The sequence below is a fragment of the Oryza brachyantha genome, chromosome 1 (genome assembly GCF_000231095.2).
Source record: "Oryza brachyantha chromosome 1, ObraRS2, whole genome shotgun sequence".
In the NCBI taxonomy this organism is placed as follows: domain Eukaryota; kingdom Viridiplantae; phylum Streptophyta; class Magnoliopsida; order Poales; family Poaceae; genus Oryza; species Oryza brachyantha.
This window is the reverse complement of record NC_023163.2, coordinates 2,017,847-2,035,130: the sequence shown is the minus strand read 5'-3', so window position 1 is coordinate 2,035,130 and position 17,284 is coordinate 2,017,847. Positions and strand designations below refer to the sequence as shown.

Below are 17,284 nucleotides of genomic sequence, written 5' to 3'. Positions count from 1 at the left end.
TTTTTCTAATGCTTATTTAGACGACTGGACTGTTCTAACTTCTCCAGTATACTCTTCCGCAAAGAATGTTATTAGGTTACAAGAGGGACATAAAAACATGTAGCATGAATTTTACAATCCTGCGTGAGTTTGGTACCCACATTGAATAGCACAAGTAATCTAATACTCTTATGTAACACACACTCGAGCCATGCATTAACCCTCTCAAACCTATTTGTAGTGTACTGAACTATTTTCATCTTGCTGTGTGCCAGCAAAACACCTGTACCCTGGAATGTGTTGTGTCTGTCTCTGTCCTGCACTTGAAGATTAGGCTTCCAACCGAGCATCAAAATTGTGTCCGAGATCAACTATGCAATCGTACTGGTCAACTGAAGTAACCTGTATTTGTAAATCTACATACCATGAATACCAATTGATAATCAAGGACATAACATGTAGACAAAAACAATATATCATTGTCATGAACTTTTATTTTTGCCACTTAGAAAACATGGACCCATTCTCTTTTCCTTTTATGGTGTTGCTCAAAAGAATATGTAATGGACTCCAGAATACATAAAGCTTGTGTGCCTCTTTACAAATAGTTATCTGGGTGTCCATAGCACTTACCAGTTATGACAAAATTAAAATCCAATCAGGCTCTGCCACACCTACTGAACCATGCGCTTCCTCTTTGATCTTTTGCCCTTCTTTCCAGAGTAACTTGGAAGTTTCTTGTTGTTGCTAATGGAATTTAATCTTTCCTCAGGTCCTCCCTGTTGTGAGGTTTACAGAAATAATTGAAACTCACTTATTTGTGGTTAAAGGAATTTTCTAAGACAGCTAGCTTCAATTTTCAACTCCACAGCGCTACAGCAAGGCAGCAAGGAATATAATGATGAATATAAGTACCTCTTCTGTAGTAGTCTCATCATCTGACTCCTCATCCTCTGAAGTTGAGGACGAAGGGTCTGAATCACCTGCAGCAAGCGCTCTGTTGCCTTTTTTCTTGCTCTCCTCTTCTTTCAGTTGCCTAAATCTATTTGATATATTTTTTTTGTAAAAACCAAAACCAGGCATGATAGGGTTAAATTCCATGTGAGGTTTAAAGTACCTTTCACCAGGTTGAGCTGATTGAGCGCTTGTACGCTTTGCTCGTCCTGCAGTAATTATCCCACTACCACCCTCATTTACAACAGGTTTTGCTCCTCCCAGTTTCCGTAACCAAACCTGCTGTGCTGTGCTGAGGATATTATTAGTGAACCTGATAGCAAAAAGGGAGTCAATATACATATTGAACTGATCAATTTCAAGAAGTCAATGAACAGTGCATGAATCCCACTAGACCACTATCTCTACGAGGCATATCACTATAGCATGAAACATGACTAGAACGCATGAAACATGACTAGAACATTCGCAGAACTGATAGCTAATGCACATACCAATAAATAGACAATCCTGATGGCACCGACAAAGAGAACCACCCAATCATAAATGGAAGAAATTTCAAGACAAGCAGCGTGTTCTTCTGCGATGGGTCATCAGTCTGCAGCAGATCACAGGATCAAATTTATAACCATTGATAGTTTGTATAGTGGCAGTATGACACATGAAGATGAATTTCGAGCACCATTCACCTGGGGTGGCTTCATGATTTCCATAGAGACAAACTGAGAAGCAACAAGTAGCACAGGCAACACAAGATAGCATATGGTGTCATGCCAGCCCAATGGAGGATGACCATCCTGCATGATTCATTTAAATTGTAAGTATGGCTTATCACCTCAATTATGCAAGCACGTGAGGATAATATTTTACCACCATATCTCTACAGGGCTATGCCTATGATGATTGATGATAAAACGGCATGCCACATCATTTAAACAAGGTAGATATGCTACATGACTTTTTTTTCCTGTTCAGTCAGAGTTCTAAAGAAGCAACTAAATGCAAGGTGCAAATAGAAAAGCTTCAGGCAGATTGCCTAAATGAGTATGAGAAGAAAAATGGCACTAGCCTTACTTGATTACAAAGTTAAGACCAAAAAGAAACTAAAAAAAGAGATAAAGTCGCTCAAGTGTAATAAACCAGAATTTCCTAGAACCAACAATGGAACTGTCAATATATGTTAATGGGTGATCAATTTTATTTATTACCACAAAAGGAAAGAGCCAAGAAATGCCAGCACCACTTTGCCGAGCAGCAATTGTTGTAGGGCCTCCCAAAGATGGAATCCAGAAAAATCCTTCTGTCAATAACCCCTTCAGAGAAATAGAAGCCATTTATAGTCCAAAAACTTGTATATGAAGCAAACATTACGAAGCAGGACTTGAGCTTACCTCATTTGCTACATTTGAAAGGGCCTGGTAAAGACCAATCCAGACAGGAATTGTTGCCAAAGTTGGAAAACATCCTGGACGATAAACCATAATATCAAAACACTACATCGCAAAAGCGATCTCAGTTAAAACTTAAAAGCGAACTGGTTTTGCAAGCAGCTGACAGCAATAAATGCATTCAATCAAAAAATAGAAACTATGGTCAACTAATAATTAAAACAAATCATGCCAAAAGATGCATCCGATCAATGGAGCCAATTCAACTATAAAAGTTATTTGATTTAGAATAGAGAAGTGACCTGCTAGAGGGTTGACTCCAGCTTGCTTGTACAATCGAGCAGTCTCAAGCTGTATCCTTTCCTAATAAGAGTTATGTAGAAGTGAAAGATCAGAAATACCCAAAGATATGTGGTTGAAAAAATAAAATACAAAAAAGTGAAATGGCAAAATTCTGTACCATCTTCTATCATGAAGATATGCAAACATATATTCGGAAACAAACTAGTGTTCCTATTTATATATCCATGATATGGCTAAAAGACAAACCTGATTTCCTGCATATCTCTTCTGAATTGCCTTGAGCTGTGGCTGTAAATTCTGCATTGCCAGAGTCGATTCAACCTATAAAGGGAAAATAGTACAGATCCCAAGTCTCAACCCACTGCATCCATATTGCTCGTTGATTCAAAATTAGACCAGATTTTAACATTTACCTGTTGTTTCGTTAAAGGTAATGTTGCAGCCTTCACAATGACAGTGAGAAGGATGATGGCAAATCCATAAGCGTATGGCACATGAACTGCTGATAGGCCGTCCTTCAGCACCTGCATGGTGATGCTCACATAGTATCAGCACTCCAGAGTTGATGAATGCCATACCTATCACAATTTGACTAAAACCATATGGCTCTCGAGTTATAGCATTTCACAGCAAAACTTGGATAGGTAAATCTGAAAACATGAATGCTGGGCCATCACTAAGTATCCCGACATAGAAATCAACCATGTTGGGTTGCCGACTGCTCAGTGTATAGCAAAATTTCAGAGCATGGAGGTGTCATAATTAAGTACATGCACATCTACTCCTGCACTCTCCAGGAACTTACATGGCTCCAAATTCCCCCACCCGTTTCGCCAAACCAACTTTTGCAACTCAGGGGACATCCATTAACCGAGTTTAGCAATCCTGAACGTGAGGTTACTTCCAGTGGGTTTGGAGAACATGGCGCCTTTTACCTTGAGCACGACCTCCAAGGCCTCGGAGATGAACCCGAACCACCCCCCGCTCTTCTGCGCCGCAGCCGAGGCAGCCTGCTCCGCGTCACCGCCGCCACCTGCCGCGTCCGCCGCGACGACGGCGGCGTCGGCGAGCGTGTACAGCGCCGCCTCGGCGCGCTCCAGCGCCGCGTGGAGGCCCCCGATGGAGTCAAGCCCGTGGAGCGTCGCCCTGACCCTGCACACCGCCGCGCGCCGCCCCACGTGCCGCCGCCGCGGCAGCAGGGAGGCGCCGCGGCCGCGCGGCTGCAGCAGCGAGGGGAGCAGCGACGAGGAGAGGAGCGCCTTGGCCATCGCGTGCGGGGACGGGAGGGGAGGGGGGTTTGGGTTGGCTCTAGGGTTTCATGCACGGAGGCCGAGGCGGCGAGCGGCGGCGGCGGCGGCGGGGTGGAGGGGTGAGTGGTGGTGGAGCGAGAGGAGGAGGAAGAGGAGGCGTAGTCGTTGGAGGGGGAGGAGGCGGGGAGAGCTACGGTGGGGGATGCTTTATCCTCTTCAGTTTCCCTCCTCCCCCGCGCTGTGGACTCGGTGCACCACTATTACCAAAGCAGCGGCTCACTACTCCTCTTTGTCTCTATATTTCCAGATTCTAGTATTCAAAATTTTCTAGGTTTCTACTATTCAAAAACTCTGAAGTACAGGTAATTTTGTACTTCAGAATTTTTGACAAATTTCTATGGAATTAAAAGGCCATGCCGACGCATAGTAAAAGGAAATATATTTTTAATTTTACATCATCGTCTTTTCGCTTTTGCTTATGCTTATAAGTTAAAATTTAAATTTTTAATCTTAAATTTGGAATTGATTTTAGAGTGTTTTCAACATAGTTTATTTTTTAACAATTACTTTTAGATTTCTAATTACATATATATATAAGTTTTTAAAAATATCTTTTATTTGCAAATACGACGTTTGATTTTTTTTAAGCAAAAAGATGAGTCTCCCCGATATTTTGGTTGCCAAGTTAAGTTTGAAAGTAATGACGGTCCACTGGTCAATTTGGATTGGTAAGTGGCTAAATCACCATTCATCACCACAGTTTATTTTTAAGTTATTTAAACAATAGCTCAAGTTAAAAAATAATTGCAAAATAGATCATTTTCTCAACACAAACCTTGACATTAAAATATTTTTTTAGAACTGTTTTTTTTTTAATCTCTACTCTGGGCTCACTTGAGCTCTCTTTTTTTTTCATTTTAAAGAATACTTCAGCTCGATTTTGGTCAAATACTCCATTTCGCGGTCACCAGGCGCCAAAATTTTCTTTTAACATAGTATTATACTAGTTTCAGTTCAATGTACTACTAAGTATTCCGTTCAATGATGCAATTATAACGTGCATATCAGTATTTTCTGAACATTATTACTGTATGAAAGGCCATAATTGTCACTGTCCTCTTTTTAGCTTACTTTTTCAGCGGATTTCTAAGGTTACTTTGACAATTGGGCATGGATCGGCCAAAAGCCCCATTTAAAACACGTGAAAATTTTCCCGATTCCTATGAAAATTTCAAAATTTTAGAATGTGGCATATAAACAGAATTACTCTACACATCATTTAAAAAAGACCATACCGGTAATACTTGGTTACTCTTACATCGGTAACAAATCGTCAATGTCTGCTAATGTTGGATTAACAGCCTGATATCGGAATAATGACCGAGGCGTGTGAGAAGAGATTATTGTTTGCTCATCAATGGACCATCTGAAGAAAATCGAGTGCATTCATTTTTCATACGACGAAAAAACCGAATACATTGTATCAGTAAAAACTTAGGGTGATTGTTTGGTTTTTTCATTAAAAAAACAAAACATAAAAAGATTATAAATAAACTTTTATATACATATTAAAAAAACCATCTAAAATTCAATGCTAAAATAAATTACGATTAAAAAATCTCAAAATCAATTTTAAATTTAAGTTTAAAAAATTAAATTTTGACTTATAACATAGCCCATAAGCGAAAAGGTGAGTTGTTTGGTCACTTGGTCAGAAAGAAACAAAAGCATCACAGGTGCTCAGAGCAGAAGCTGTGAATTGCGATCGTCTGAAGACCACACAGAACCATCGGCTTCAATCATTTTACGCTCCTTTCTCCATGGCTACACAAATCGCAGAACTCGTGAGAAGCAGGCCACGGGAGCATGGCTCTCTGCTGACCACATGCAAGCCCCAAAAGATCCTTAGCTACAATCCACGTCAAAAAAAAGGATCTTTCTTAGCTTCACCACAGCATGTCAGCACCCAGGAAGAAACGGTGCAATTTACTGTAGCAGGGACAGAAAAGGTTGATCACCTGCAGGCTGTAATCTCAGTATAAACAATAACCAGGCTTCAAAACACGGATTCAGCCAACAGAATGCGCATAGGAGCATATCGATCATGAAACACACCGAAATCGAGATCAAGAGTTTTGATCTGTTGAAAGCGATACAGTCATCCAGTATTATAGTAAGTACAACACACCGAAATGATCAAGACAGCGATTACAAACACTTGCGGAAGTTGACAACACAGTTCTGAACTTCTGTAGTTGTCGATGTTATTATGAACCATTGATTGAACCAGATCATCGGACATATATACAGAATTTCAACTTGCCATGTTCCATAGAAATCAAGATCACCAATATAGCGGTGCTAGTGTGAAAAGTACAGAGGAGAATCAACAAAAGTGGTAACTTTTTTGCCTAAATCACCAACACTACTGAGAAAGGAATTTCAGCTAAATGTTTAGCAACAAAATATCCATGGCATCACTTGTTACTTTCCTGCATCTCATGGCATGACACAGGAAGATCTAAAGAGTAAAGACTAACTGTTTTCTGTTCTATGATAAAAGAAGATCATTGTCACCAAGGTGTGGGGGCCTCATGCAAACCTGGACTTCATGCTCTTCAGGTCCAACTCGGTGTTTGGGGACCATGATTTCCAGTCCAGTGCCAGTCTCGTCATAATACGCTTCGAGCTTTGCATCTTCTGGAATCCTTGTAGCCAAAGGTATCTCTCTCACAAATTCTCCGGGAGGGCAGTGTTCAGGGAAAGGATCAGTCAGCTTGAATGTCCTGTCATGCCTCTTAACAAAGGGCATTCGGGCGGTGCTCACACATGATATCTTCACGATACCATGTGTCAATGTGTTCCTCCAAGAGACCTTGACACTGTGAGGATCAGAGAAGAGCATGCTCACCATGATTAAATAGCCTTCATCATCCTCATATATTGTCTTGGCAGCAGTAACAGGTCCACTTGCATGCTTTGCTACACCAGTGAACTCGTGCATCCATGACGGCTCACCTGTGTGGATTTCTATCTCTTGCTCTCTGTCAGAACAAGAATTATTTGCCATCACACAATCCTCATCTGCACCATGAGCAAAGAAGTCCTTGCGGCGTTTGGCACATTTAGGTGAAAGGTCCATCCCATCATCCGATGATGGTGGCGTAGAAAGGTTAAGACCTGAACCATTCAGTGCCTTTTTATGACTGTGAGAGCCATGGGTGACACTCTTTGACGATGGAGGCTGTGGCCTATCAAGTTCAAAGTCAGTGCTTGGAAGATTCCTCCATGATTCGAAGTCACTTGCTTCAGGAGGAATAGAGAAATTAACTTCTCTGCCTGTAAGTTCTGCCCACTTCTTCATTTCGGCTTCAGGAACAGCTGACAAATTTGGTGAATTCACAATCTCGATCCCATGAAGGCATTGCGGGTTGGACAGCCCACGGTAGTGCTTGCGCTGCATGCGGTGTGACCTTGCAAAGCCCTTATCTGCACTGAATGGGAATGATGGCTCCCCATGCTTGGAATGCCCATTCATGAAGCTCCGGAGCTGCATCTTCCCGAGGGCATTGTCAGGCCGTTCCTTAAAAACCCACATGTACATGTTCTCCATGTCATGCTGCACCAGGAAGACATCAAGGCGAAGATCTGACTTCTCAAAGCCTGAAATGATCCCAGAAGACTCCCGCGTCACCTTGCCCTTCGGCTTCTCCACAAGTGCAGGTTTGAAGTAGTGATTGAAGAAGAACCATGCACCCCAAATGCTGTCCCCCCTCTTAGCACACTTCCTCGCACCGACGCCAACCGCAGCGCTGCCATTGCCAGTCAACTTTGGAAGCGTAAGCGCAACCTCGGACTCGTAATTCTGCGTGCCGAGACTGACATCAAGCATGTCGAACTGGTCAAGACCCCACGACGGTGGTGGAGGGGGTGGTGGTGAGGGGTCTGCAGAAAGAGGCAGGTTAATGTCCGGTGGTCCAGGATGCGCAGTGTCACGCCGTGGAATGATGAACAGTTCCCTGTCACCACCACCACCACCGGCACCGGTGCTGCTAGCACCGCCACCGCCACCACCAGAGGAATCACCTGAGGCCGCATGAGACCCGGCAGGATCCATGGAGAGGCGGGTGCAGGGATGATTGTTGCTGTTCTCCATGGACAGGGTGGTGAGGAGGGGCTCCCCCATGGAGAGCTCCCTCCTCTCCTTGTCCTTCGTCCTTCCTATTCTTGCCTACTTGTCTTCTCTTCCACCTCTTGCTCGTGCTCTATCACCTCCTACTGCCTCTTCACCACCGCTGTCCCAGCTATGGTAGCAAAACTCCATGGGAGCATCAAGGGTTCCACACAGCCTTGCCCCATAAAAGATGGAAACTTTCCACCACCAAATCCACCCACAGATCAAGATTTGCGATGACGAATCCTTCCTTCGAAGCAAAATTAACAAGATCTTCGAGGCCAATCCCGGGTCGCAAGCCTAGAAATCGACAGCAAAACAAGCAATTTTTTCAGACTTTCCAAATTAACAGCACCCGGTGCACACCCAGACCGAAATACCGAAGCAAAAACACTCCCTTTCGTTAAGAGCCACTCGATTTCCCCTCAATATCCAAATGTTTCACTAAATTTCACCAAAAACAATACTGCAAATCCCATTAACCACGCAAGAATTATCGCCGGAAGGTGGAAAAGAAAGCAAACGAAACGAAACGAAACGAAGAGAAGAGGAAGAAAGAAGTCAGCCTACATGGAGGAGGAAGGAAGGAAGGAAAGAAGAGCAGCAGCCCTTGCTCTGATCTAACCTCGGGGGAGCAAGAAGGTTGCTTTTTCCTCGGTGAGGAGCTCTCCTGAAGGCTGTGGAGCCCTCGCCTGAGCTCTCGCCGGAGAGCGCCGGAGATGAGAGAGAGGGAGGGAGGGGAACAAGGGAAGAAGAGAGTAGAGAGGAGAGAGGAGGGCCCAAAGTAAAGCGAAACAGGGGTCGCCGGTGTCAACGGGTTTCGGATCTCCAAGTCGTTTGCGGGTCGCACAATGCTACCGTGTCCACTGATCATCTACCCCCGAGCTCTCTCAAGTTTTGTTATCAAATGAACCTCCTTAATATTATTTTCTAGATAAACTATCCTGAAACTTATTTCCAGAATCTGCATCGTTCAGTCACGACATCTTGTTTTGGCCGATAACATAACACTATGGTGCCATAATCGGTTGGTGTGGCAGTGTTTTTAGCATCGTAAGTCCCACCGATGCAAATAAGTTATAAGGGGTTTATTCTTAAAAATAAATATTAAAAAGGTACATTTAGTAAAAATTTATGCGTTTATCAAATTTAATTTTTATATATAAAGATATAAGTAATGCTTAAAGTTTGTTTAATACTAAAATAAATAATAATTATGTATTTATTTAACAAGACAAATGACTAAACATAGTTTTAAAGATCAAATACAGTCAAAGACCAGAAAAACAAGAAAAACAGAGGGAGTAGTTTGTTTCATATCTTATAGTAGTAAAACGTAAACTTCTCTAAGGCTGATCAATTTTATAAAATAGTAATAATATTTATAACATAAAATTAGTTTTGTTTTTATTGTATATTTATTTTATATTAAAACATTGCTATATTTTTTTATAAATTTGATAAAACTAGAAATATGCAAATATTATATGGTATGAAACGGAGGGAGTTGTATATTAGAGTGCTTTTTTGAATTTTTTGGGTAATGCACATACATTCTCTCAACAATTTAGGCTAAAAACATATATTCAAGATTTAATTAATTTTGTTACACGAAAGAGGCACGCACATACATACCACGGTACACTCACACTATACTTGCACATCCACGTGTGCCTCGAAAAGAAAAAGGACTGGAGGCAAATAGCCAAATGTTTGCTTTCGCTAAATTCCTTTGAAAATCCACTTATGTGTGGTAAATTGGTAATATCAATGGGCACCAAGATTTGAATCCTACCACATTAATAACATCATCAGTGCTCCCCCAACAAGATTCAAGATTCAATTTAATCGTTTGCTGACCACTAGCTACTTTTAAAATCCATGATCAATTTTATGGGAGAGAGTAATTGGCTGGCACAATTATCATGTTGACCCACAATTTAACCAACCATAGACAAAACCATGGTCGCTCTTGAAGCATTTTATTGTAACTGAGGTAACCATTTAGAAATCACAATGGAATAGCACTCGAGTAAATAATAAACAGATCCTTGTGTTCCCAAAGGGTCGTTTGCAACAAAGTTTTCAGCATCGACCAGAAGAAAGATTATTCTAAGCAGCAAGCGTTAGGAAATTGCAACGAAATGCGACCGAGGCAAGAAGCCAAATCATCCTACGAGTGCAATTGTTTGTAACGGCCAAGGTTGCAATTATTTATTATTAGTACTGTTTTTTTTTTCTGAAGAAGACAGCAGGTTGCAATTATTCAAGAGAAGATTCTCTCGTCAAGTGGTCAAATAGATCCCTTTTGTTTTCCCATTTCAAAGATTTAGCTGCACATGCAATTATACAAAAGATGATCGATATTGGATTATTGATCTCTATTCTTCTAACAGTTATGTTCTTCTGTATTTTCCATTTCACATGTGTTTAGCGACTGCACACATAGGTTCATCATCATCATCATCAAACTGTGTCAGTTTTAAATATTACGGAGGATTTCATGAATCAATCAAAATATCGGTCCTCTGCAGCAACTAAGGGCGTGATTATCAAACAACATATTTACAAAGGAAAAATAATTTACGAATAAAAATTTTATATATGTATTTTTATTGATCTAAAAGCCAAGGCTAGAAAATAAACTTCGATGAAAACCCTTCAAAATCAATTTTAAATTTAAAGTTGAAAATTCAAATTTTGGCTTATAAACATAAGCGAAAAATAGGGGTGTAAGAATGCATTCAACCAACACAAAAATAGCCAACTTTCAAAATTCAAACAAAGAAAAGGTTAAGGACCACTTCGCTTTGAAAGATTTTCAAAGGAAATTTGGAGGAACTGAACAATTTCCTCTGAAATTCTTGTAAAATTCATGTGTTCCACGTAGGGCCTAACACAGTAATACTGCACAAGGTTAAGATAATTCATTAGTCAGCCTGTCACGCGTAAGGACGTAAAGTGTAAACATAACAGAAGATAAGTATTAAGTAGTGACAATACACAACTGTTAGGATGATGCACATACTGCCAGTTGAGAAATAAAGCATGAATCAAATGTATGGTGCCACTAGATGGCGAGGACAATCTGGAAAGGCAACACGTAACCGGAGAGAAAAGTACAGCAGGAGAAAAGAGAGGCATCAATCACTTGACAAACTTTTCAGCAACTGGACGGTTGATGAAAGGGAGAAAGGAAGAAAGGCACACCTTACCAACTGCAGAGTGCAAATCAAGTTCTGGAGAGATGCAATTGGCTCCTCTTTAACTGATCTTACTCTCACTCCATCTCGCCCTTTTCAGATAAGAACAGTAGATAAACATGGTTCTTGACCAGCACAAAATCAACATAAAATTCACCAGGTTTTTAGGCTTTTAATCACAACAGGCAGTGCATTTTTTGTTACACATGGAGCAGCTAGTCCTTGCTACAGCATACTGTTAGCAATCCATGAAAACGTGAGCCATTAGCTACATCCATAAATTGCACTAGATAATGGATATAATTCGATCTCCAAATATGTTGAGCATATCATGCGAATTTTGCCTTTTGACAAGGCTTTCTTTCTTCCTCTGGGCCACCATATAGAAGAACACGTGTGGAAACCCTGCAGTCATTCAAATAGCACAACAACGTGACATCTTGTGTCAAATTCTGCTTGTTTATAGTCATAGCATTGAGCACTAACTGAAGGACAGCTCGTGATGAAAGAGTACCTGGAATATACAGCAGCATGGAAAGAGCAGATGCATAGAAGTAGTCGAAGGAGAAATTCCATTTGTCAGGCACCATAACTCAAGAACAGCAGGTGGAACAACCAGCCATCTGAAGAAGACAACCCAGTTGTAAACTGAGAGCTAGAGCCGCAGCACCACTGATCCCACGCCTACCATTGCAGAGTTTTGGGAGGAGGAAGACGCCAAGATGAGCCTAGCCTGATCGTGAAACCATGGGGCTTTGTGGAGACGCCAGTCCGGATTGGGATTGGAGTCAGTTTTAGCCACTGTTCAAATTAATCTGGCATTGCAGTGGAGATCGAATTGGACACTGGTTGATCAGTGCATGGTGGAAGTTACTGGCACCGCAACTGCCCGTCGTATGATTCATGTGATCTCAGCAAATTCCACTGCAACAGTGAAAACATAGCATGTGATTAAGCTTCTTTCTTTTCCTGTTCTTCCTCACCTGTGCTGCATGTAAGCCATTTCATTTTTTTTACGAGAACACAGTATAACGCAGACACTCACAATGCACGCACACTCTCTCCTAAAAACGCACGCGTGCAAACCCTATGGCATCTCCGAAGACTGGCCGGCAAATCTAGAGAAACCCCGAAGTCGTCACGGGCACTTCGTTGTCGATGGACACGTCGTCTCCCACTGAAAACACAAAGCCGAAGAGTTATCTAAGCCATTTCATAACTAGATGATAGAAACGGTATGCCTTAATGCAAGAAAAACATGTATAGATGCCAAAGAGCTAACTGAAACAGATGAACAACATGTATGATGCATCGATGAGCCGTTAACATCAATAGCCATCAGTTGCGGCCTTGCAGGAATTAGGAAGAGGAGCACATCAACAATTTTCCAGGTGATAAGAATGCTCCACTAGCCTTCAGCTGCATGAACATGATTGACCATTAGACTTATAAGATTCTCTCTCTTTTTTTGTTCATCCGAAACACCACGAATTAGTTAGATTGTAATGGCATGGATCCAAAAAACCCTAAATTCAGTAGGCGAACCAACCGAAACTAGAGGGATCCTACGCAAGACGTGTCAAAAGGGCAGCAAGCTCATGGTAAGAATGGTACGCCCCCCCGCCCCACACACACACCGGAGCCGCCGTCGCGTCGCCGCTCGCCACGGCGCCACCCGCGGCCGCAGGACCATCCTCGAAGGTGGTCACCGAATCCGTTTCGAACTCGCCACCCCCGGGCTGCGGGCAGGAGATCCTCGTCCCAGACTCCCAGTCGCTGCTCCTGCACTCCACCTCGGTAGCCATAGGCCATGGAGCCATCGGTTCAAATAGGAGAGATCAGAGGGGGCAGCACGAGAGGGAGATTCTCTCGCCGGCCATGGTGGTACACGTCTTCGGGTAGCCAGCGACGGAGAAGAGGAGTGGGACGGCGGCGGCGGTGGAGGCGTCGAGTATGCCGTCGTATTGGAGGCTAACGTATGGACCCTGCCGTTCTTTGGCCCCGCATGTCAGTAAAACCACCTGTGGCGTGCCACGTGGGCGGTCTCCACGAGACGTTCGATCACAGAATTGCGGTCCAGATGGAAGTGGTGGCACTCTTTCGGTTGGGCCCTTGCCTTGTTCTGTATTAGCGGTTGACCCCTCACCATTCTGGGCCGGCCGAGTTCTGGGCCTGAATTCTGTATGGGCCAATTTTTCGGCATCGATGGTGTGAGGCAATTTTAGGGCACGTTTGGTTTAAACTTTAAACCCCAAACAAAACCATGCCAAAAAGGAAAAATTGGCAATAAAAAGGATGAGAATGGATTTGAATTTTGAACATTTTGTTTTTGGTGTTGTCAATATTTTAGCAAGAGCAAACGATACACCACAAGTAACATTGCCAATAACTTTGGCTACAATCCAAACAACATTTTTGGCATGCAAGGAAATTTGGTGAGGTTGATGATGGCATTAATCCAAACAAGCCCTTGATTACAGATGGAAAAGCTGTTCTTCCTGCAACACACCGTCATTGCAGTGGCATGATCACATTTTTATTTTACCAAGGGAAAAGTTAATCTTGTACTTTGGTATTTCCATTATATTAACCTTTACTTCTTAGAAACCTCAGCTATAGATTATCTCTTTGAGTGGTTATGTAGTTTTCTCCTTTGACAGGGCTTTCTTCCTCTGGGCGACCATATAGAGCAACAAGTGTGGAAATGCTGCATTTATGACATGAAACAGCAAGGCAGTGTGTTGTCAAATCCTACTTGTTTCATTTCAGAGAAAAAAAATCCTATTCATTTTTTGTATAGAAAGCTGCTATCACCGTCGTAAAATATAAGAGATTTTGAATATACATTTGCATTGCCAAAGTCGCTTATATTATAGGATGGAGGTGGTACTTGAGTATAGCATCAATTGATAAATGAAGTACAATTGCATGGAAATATTACCTGGAACATACAAAGCCATGAGAAGGGCAGAGAAATAGAAGTAGTTGAAGGAGAAATTCCATTTGTTGGACATCCTAAAGCAGTATTTCCCAGATGCCTGGGATTGATCATGCAAATGAAAATAACATTTAAACAATATTGTTACTAAATGGAGACTGAGCTCTTCCATTTAAGTTATTCAAGTTACCTTCATGAAAGGAAAGGCAATGTAGATTAGGACAACCTCACTAACCATACCAACAGGATAACATATTATGAAGGTGCTATATCTGCAAAGAATTCAGTGCGAAAAAATGAGCAAACAAGTGAATTTTAGGAGAATTCAATGATCAGATAATGAGTTTCTTTTGAAGTTTAGGCTACATATTGTGACTTTTTTTTGTTTACAACTAGAACCAACCTAAGCCATACAAACCAGGAAGGTGTAAATCCAAACGACTCCTGCATGCCAAAGAAAGAATATCTGATGACCTGCAAGGAATTAGTAGGTTCTCTACAAAGTTATGATCTGAAATGAAGAAAATTTCATAATCTTTGTTCAACTAAGGTCAACAGAGGAATTTCCAAAGCTTGGGATTCCTTTGAGGAACTTGTCATTTGAAGAAGCAGAATTGTTGCTTAGCATCTTATATTAAAATTGCATCAGAAAATCATGGTCTTGCATGAGAGTCACTGGTGAACAGGTCTAGGCGGTTAATACTAAATACCGTAACACATACCTCGGTGATGGACCAGCTTATGATCAGGGAGGTAACAAGAATATGAGAATGTGTCTGCAAAACATACGTGCACTGTGATTCACCAATATTGCTTACTACAGACAAAAATAATTGCTTGATTATAAGTCAAAATCAGAGAATTGGAAACTAGGATAGAGAAGGAAAGAACATCATGTTGTCCTACTCCATGATGTAATTGCATCGGCTCCATTACTAATGCAATATCTGCCACTTTGGTTTGTCCAATGCTTATTCAGAGTCATTATGGTCATAAATGGAAGTACTGGATTACTTGTAATGGCTGCAACATTACCAAACATCTATGCTTTGTGCTTTTGTCACTTCAGGAAGTGCTTTCTGATCCAGAACTTGTTTTCAAGATAAAAACGGTCTAATAATGTGGAGTAAGGTCCTGATATTACCTCAGGGAAGCTCCACAAGATGCCCCAGGTAATGAACAGCCTTCCAGTAATTTGTGGAAGAGTAGAAGACACTGGAGACCTCACCAACCCATTTGAACAATTTCAGGTAACAGTGATAAGCAATAATGTTTTCGAAATAATAGACTCTAACAGGAACTATACTTATCTTGCTAGGGGCTGCGTTAACCTGTTGGTTATTATGATTATGCAGAAATGAGATAGTGTTTGACAGAAAGATAATTTCTTCTTCTTTACAGGTTATTTTCAAAATTATTCATTGGCTTCGTACATGGGCTATCCTTCAGAAGCCTGATGGTCACGGAGTTTTTTACCCAGGACTATGGGTGACAATCTAGATTGAGGATTTCTTCTTAGCTAGGATTTGTTTTTTTAATACTTGGTTACGCTTGTGTCTAGTTTTTGGTTATGTGCATCTTAGTTACGTAGAAGCCAGAAGTGGTCTTCGAGTGATTGTATTACCTTGGTGTAATCATTTGAGATCAATAAAAGCTTCTTTTATCTAAAAAAACAGGAACTACATTACCACTGCCTCCGTTTTATATTGCAAGATTTTTTAGCCTTGTCTAAATTCATCAATTGATAAATGTATATAATTTATATATATGTCAAGATTCATTAGCATCCATATGAATCTAGACAAGGCTAAAAAACCTTATATTTTGAAATAGATGGAGCAGCATTTTCTACGGTCCAGATTAAGGGTTGGCCAGAAAGTCTGTTAACTTAAATTTTGCACGTCCTATTGGGGGAAAAAGACTTTAAAGAAAAAAGAAACTTCTTACCTAGAATGGAACAAAGAATCTGACTACCAGCAACACCATCACCAGCCAAACAGCAAAACAAAACAAAAAAGTTTAGCACCTCTCAATCTCCATGTGCAAAGAAGTAAATAAATTGCACAGATGCATTCAAATTTACAGTTTTATTACTACAACAACAAAGGGGTGATTATTTGGCTCATTCAAGAAAAAAGCCAAACGATATATTACAAATAAAAAATACTTTGTAAATAAAAAAATAAGGCTGAAAGTTATTACATTCGTTTCAAAATATAAGTATTTCTAGGTTATTTAGCGTACTAAGAAGATGCCAAAAGATTCTTTCTTTAGTTACTTTTATAGTTAATTTTTAAATTTTGAATTGATTAGATTATCTTTCTAAGCATCAAATTAGCTATGGAATTATTAAAATGATTGAAACCATGAAAATCAGTGTATAAATTTATATTATATCATGGTATGAAATTTAAATCCTAAAAATACTTATATATATTTTGTATTGGAGGGAGTAGGAACAAGGAAAACCAGACCTCCATGATGGCAGCAGTCTGCGCAAACAGCAGAGGCCGCTCAATAGCAGCATAGACGCCCTCGTGCCCATTCACCAGCAATTCCAATGTCATGTAACAGAACACCTGAACCCTGCATGATCCAAATCAAAGAACCCTGATCAAAAACAAACACCCTGCACAATCCAAGAAATGGCCAGCAAAACAAAGATGCTACAAGTGAGATCGATTTATCAATGCAGCTGAACTGACCATCCGATGAAGACGACCCAGTTGTACGCAGAGAGGTAGAGGCTCCTCATCACTGAATCATCCGCTGCCATTGCAGATCTGTGTGTGTGTGTGTGGAGGAGGAAGACGTTGAGATGGGCTTGGCTTTAACGTCATGGCTAATTAATTGGCTTTGACCTGGATATATACTCTAATCAACCAATCGATGTGTGCATGAATCACACTATCACAGCATCAGAATTCAGAAGCACTTAAATACTACTATCATGAGCATCTTTGCAGCGGCATCCTCTGACAGGGATAGGAATCGAGTTAACCACTGTCCTTCCATTGATTGATGAGCATCATATCGGTGATCGAATCGGATAAATGGTTGGCAGGCAGCACTGCAAACTGTCCACGAACCAGCCA

At 41.2% G+C, this 17,284-nt stretch overlaps 3 protein-coding genes and 1 long non-coding RNA gene across 7 annotated transcripts; all 4 read right to left on the bottom strand.

Moving 5' to 3' along the window:
- Positions 1-30: 30 nt before the first annotated feature.
- Positions 31-4,050, bottom strand: LOC102716640 (inner membrane protein ALBINO3, chloroplastic). The gene is made up of 12 exons (XM_040528869.1): positions 3,560-4,050; positions 3,038-3,148; positions 2,871-2,945; positions 2,624-2,684; positions 2,325-2,398; positions 2,142-2,246; positions 1,623-1,730; positions 1,428-1,531; positions 1,097-1,246; positions 895-1,021; positions 613-758; positions 31-381 (listed from the first exon to the last, which is right to left on the bottom strand). Exons 1-11 carry the CDS (start codon positions 3,890-3,892, stop codon positions 654-656), a joined length of 1,353 nt encoding a protein of 450 aa, XP_040384803.1. The 5' UTR covers positions 3,893-4,050; the 3' UTR covers positions 31-381; positions 613-653.
- A 2,042-nt stretch (positions 4,051-6,092) lies between these two features.
- LOC102718117 lies at positions 6,093-8,820 on the bottom strand. Its single transcript, XM_006643699.3, has 2 exons — positions 8,674-8,820; positions 6,093-8,348 (listed from the first exon to the last, which is right to left on the bottom strand). The coding sequence occupies exon 2, from the start codon at positions 8,058-8,060 to the stop codon at positions 6,426-6,428; it is 1,635 nt and encodes a 544-aa protein (XP_006643762.1). The 5' UTR covers positions 8,061-8,348; positions 8,674-8,820; the 3' UTR covers positions 6,093-6,425.
- A 2,299-nt stretch (positions 8,821-11,119) lies between these two features.
- LOC107304965 lies at positions 11,120-13,222 on the bottom strand. Of its 4 annotated transcripts, none has more exons than XR_005810972.1 (4): positions 12,534-13,222; positions 12,297-12,428; positions 11,766-12,175; positions 11,120-11,656 (listed from the first exon to the last, which is right to left on the bottom strand). It is a non-coding gene; the product is annotated as an uncharacterized LOC107304965 (long non-coding RNA). The 4 variants fall into 4 exon arrangements; XR_005810971.1 differs by having other exon boundaries at positions 12,551-13,222; XR_005810973.1 differs by having other exon boundaries at positions 12,297-12,670; positions 12,889-13,222.
- Positions 13,223-13,682: 460 nt separating this feature from the next.
- Positions 13,683-16,998, bottom strand: LOC102717835 (very-long-chain (3R)-3-hydroxyacyl-CoA dehydratase PASTICCINO 2A-like). Its single transcript, XM_015840742.1, has 9 exons — positions 16,895-16,998; positions 16,664-16,775; positions 16,137-16,155; positions 15,334-15,404; positions 14,912-14,965; positions 14,593-14,663; positions 14,380-14,461; positions 14,193-14,289; positions 13,683-13,958 (listed from the first exon to the last, which is right to left on the bottom strand). The coding sequence occupies exons 1-9, from the start codon at positions 16,963-16,965 to the stop codon at positions 13,888-13,890; spliced, it is 648 nt and encodes a 215-aa protein (XP_015696228.1). The 5' UTR covers positions 16,966-16,998; the 3' UTR covers positions 13,683-13,887.
- Positions 16,999-17,284: the final 286 nt, after the last annotated feature.

What these genes read in the sequence shown, in the direction of transcription:
- LOC102716640 (XM_040528869.1), bottom strand. Translation starts at nt 3,892, where the DNA reads ATGGCCAAGGCGCTCCTCTCCTCGTCGCTGCTCCCCTCGCTGCTGCAG. An exon ending in TACCTTTAACGAAACAACAG is followed by an intron (nt 2,946 to 3,037) that starts GTAAATGTTAAA and finishes TTCCCTTTATAG; the next exon opens with GTTGAATCGACTCTGGCAAT. An exon ending in TGGAGTCAACCCTCTAGCAG is followed by an intron (nt 2,399 to 2,623) that starts GTCACTTCTCTA and finishes TTTATCGTCCAG; the next exon opens with GATGTTTTCCAACTTTGGCA.
- LOC102718117 (XM_006643699.3), bottom strand. Translation starts at nt 8,060, where the DNA reads ATGGGGGAGCCCCTCCTCACCACCCTGTCCATGGAGAACAGCAACAAT.
- LOC102717835 (XM_015840742.1), bottom strand. Translation starts at nt 16,965, where the DNA reads ATGGCAGCGGATGATTCAGTGATGAGGAGCCTCTACCTCTCTGCGTAC. An exon ending in TGGGTCGTCTTCATCGGATG is followed by an intron (nt 16,776 to 16,894) that starts GTCAGTTCAGCT and finishes TGGATCATGCAG; the next exon opens with GGTTCAGGTGTTCTGTTACA. An exon ending in TTGCCTTTCCTTTCATGAAG is followed by an intron (nt 14,290 to 14,379) that starts GTAACTTGAATA and finishes GATCAATCCCAG; the next exon opens with GCATCTGGGAAATACTGCTT.